Source organism: Condylura cristata, unplaced genomic scaffold (genome assembly GCF_000260355.1).
Source record: "Condylura cristata isolate star-nosed mole 26May11 unplaced genomic scaffold, ConCri1.0 scaffold00014, whole genome shotgun sequence".
NCBI classification, from domain to species: Eukaryota; Metazoa; Chordata; class Mammalia; order Eulipotyphla; family Talpidae; genus Condylura; species Condylura cristata.
Window position 1 is genome coordinate 50526536 of NW_004567115.1, and position 2977 is coordinate 50529512.

Sequence of the window (2977 nt, forward strand, 5' to 3'; positions counted from 1 at the left end):
GCTTATATTCAAATGTCTTTGAAGTTGTAACTGGACATGACACTACTTTGAACAAAAATCAGCCTGTTGAGTCGGCCCGGCGCAGACCTGCGAGGCTGTCGGATGACTAAGGAGAACTAGAGAGAGTATCGTTCGTCCTCGTCAAGGTCAAATGTGAAAGGAGTTTATTTAATGTAGAATCAAATGAAGGTCAGCTGTTTCCAGCTTCTTAGTTTGACCATGAAATGTTTATAGAATTATGTGTAGTTGTACCGTACGATTTTATTTTCTTCATTTATTTATTTACGGTCTTATTTATGTTCTGTTTAATATATAGTTCGGTTCTGGCCATTTTTAAATGTCTGACATAGAAGAGGCAATATCGGCGTATTTACAGCTTTACACATCTTCACCAGATGAGCTGTTAGCTTTCTGTAACACGAAAAGTTTCACACGAGTATAAAAGAACAACATCTGCCTCAGCCTGATAGTGTTAGCAGCGTGCCCGAGATGCTTTTGGTTTTATGACACAAACTTTCTCACTTCTAACATGAGAGACAAGCTCATCTTCATATAACTCTTTCCCACACTTTAAAAATCAGCAATAGTGTTATGTATTTACAGGCAGCTTTTAACAGAACTCTCGTATTTGTACTAACCCCAATGATTCACAATGACAGAGCATTTTAATAACTTCATCACAAAACCATACGGACAAATAAGAATTTTAATATTATAAATACTATTTTTTAAAGGTAGAGTTTATTCTGCACAGGGTAAAAAGAATGTAATATTTAGTTCTCCAGTCTGAATTATCAGTATGTTACTACAATTTTGTATATCAGAATCTGTTATAGGTACACAAAGGATATTGCTGGCCAAATGAACAACGCTGAGCTGAATCTCTGTAGCCTGCGAGTCAAATCAATTTAAAATCTTTTTTTGTTACTACGTTATATTGTATTAAATATCAAAAGCTCAGGACTGAACTAAATATTTAATCAGGTTAAATTCTGAATATGTTTCTGTTGTCATTTGTCATGTTTGTAAAAGTATGCAAATACACCACATAGATTCACTTTGGTTTCTGCAGTTTTTGTGTGGGGGTGGGAATTTTTTTTTTTTTTTTTGTAACAGATACTTACTGCCTGATACTCTACTTCAGTGTCCTTTATCGTTCAGTTAATTTCCTTGATTGGCACAGACACAAAAGTTTACTTGAGTCACGTCCAGAGCAAATATAAAATCTTCCGCAAAGAATGCCCCCGGCCCGAGGAGCGCTCTGGGCTGGACAGTGCGTATTGCTGGTTTTGAAAATGCAGAAGGGTCTCCACTGGGCGAGGCGGGCACCGGAGGGCCCAGGCCAGTCACCTGCCCAGGCTCTGTGCCCCAGACGCGGGGCCTCGGTGCCAGGGCTTCTGGGGCGGGGGGGGGGCCAGGGTGGGCAGGACGGCGGGCGCCCGGCACCGGAGCCCAAAGCACGGTGGTGCAGGTGCCGTCATGTGACTTCCCAAACCCACGGCCCCCCTGCCCGGCCCCCCCGCCCCCCGGGCAGCAGAGGAGAGGCGCGGCCGGACGGCGGCTGAGAAGCCCCTTGGACCGAGGTCTCCCGTCACAGGACGTGCTGCGTCAGGCGTGACTCACCTCCCACGCTTTCACGGAGCCAGCCATTTTTCTTGTCCGTATAATGGGATGTGCATGTCAAATAAATATTCAGGGAGACTGTCTAAGTTTTCGGATAGTAGGCGAGCTTGGACACTTGAGAGAAGTAGCGATCAGCAGTGACACTTCCCCTTGCCGAGATGATTCGTCGCTGTCATAACACCATCAAGGACATGTAAGGCCTAAGAGAATGTCTCGTTTACCGGTCTGCGCTGTCCTGGAATCTGCTTCCGAGTTGGGAAAACTCATCTGCTGCAGTGAGCAGTATTACTATTAAGTCTTGACTGTTTTTGCTCAGAGCAGAAAATGCAAGTAGCTTACCGTCTTAGAAATTCTTGTTCAAGAAGCTAGTAGCCCGTGGAGGGAGAAAGATGCACTTTGAAAATCGCCAGCAGAGGGAAAGGGGCCCTGTAGCCTCGTCTGTCTCTGAAGGTGGAAGGGGACACCGCTGACCCTCCTGGCTCAGAGCCTCGGCGGGGTGCTTTTCATCTGCAGGCGTTGGCAGTGAGGCTGCATTTCTGGCGCGGCATAGCGGCCCGAGGCCAGAGGGGCCCGGCCGGAGCAGCCCAGCAGACAGCCTCCGAGGAGCAGGAGGAACCCGGCGGACCAGCCGAGAAACAGGGCCTCCCCGAACTCCCACCGAGGCACGATGGCAGGGAGGGTCTCGTCCCAGAACTCCCGCACGGTGCTGTGGGCCACCCACGAGACGGGCACCAGCACCGCCAGGCCCGCTGTCCAGAGCAGGCCGCCCCCCCAGGCCAGCAGCCGCTTCTTCCGAGCCTGCTGCCCCGCCGCGAGTCTCAGGCAGTCCAGGCCGAGGCCAGAGACCAGCAGGCCCAGGAGCCCCAGCCCGTCGGACAGGAACATCAAGACCCTGGAGATCCTGAGCTCGGCAGGCAGGGCCAGGAAGGAGTCGAAGGCCTTGCACTGCCTCCCACCTTCCTCCTGGACGACGCAGGTCTGCCAGAGTCCCTGGGTCCAGATCTCCATTTCATTTAACTCCAGGTTGCGGTTTTTCCACTGGGGCAGGTAGTTGGTGAGGCAGGATAAGACCCACCCCAGCAGAGACAATGAAATTCCAGCCCACTGTGCCACTGCGCTGCACGCGAGAGCCATCGGCAAGCCCTGCGAGTGCCAGGCAGGCTCGCACCTGTCCTGGATGAAAAGTGCAGCCCTGGCGTTCCCACCTCATGCTTTCTCGTGTGTATCCAGGAGGATCCCTGCCAGAGTTGACATTGTTTGATTCCATATTGAACAGGCTTCAGGAGAGGATGGGGAAATGATTCTGCAAACCAGTTATGCCGAGGTGTGGCCAAGGTCAGGCCCGTGTCCTGTG

General features: G+C 50.5%; 1 protein-coding gene across 1 annotated transcript; it reads right to left on the reverse strand.

Annotated features, from left to right (window-relative positions):
• Window positions 1–2103: 2103 nt before the first annotated feature.
• Window positions 2104–2757, reverse strand: LOC101636828 (claudin-22). Its single transcript, XM_004682520.1, has one exon. It carries the CDS (start codon window positions 2755–2757, stop codon window positions 2104–2106), a length of 654 nt encoding a protein of 217 aa, XP_004682577.1.
• Window positions 2758–2977: the final 220 nt, after the last annotated feature.

Coding starts and splice junctions, on each gene's coding strand:
- LOC101636828 (XM_004682520.1), bottom strand. CDS start 2,757: ATGGCTCTCGCGTGCAGCGCAGTGGCACAGTGGGCTGGAATTTCATTG.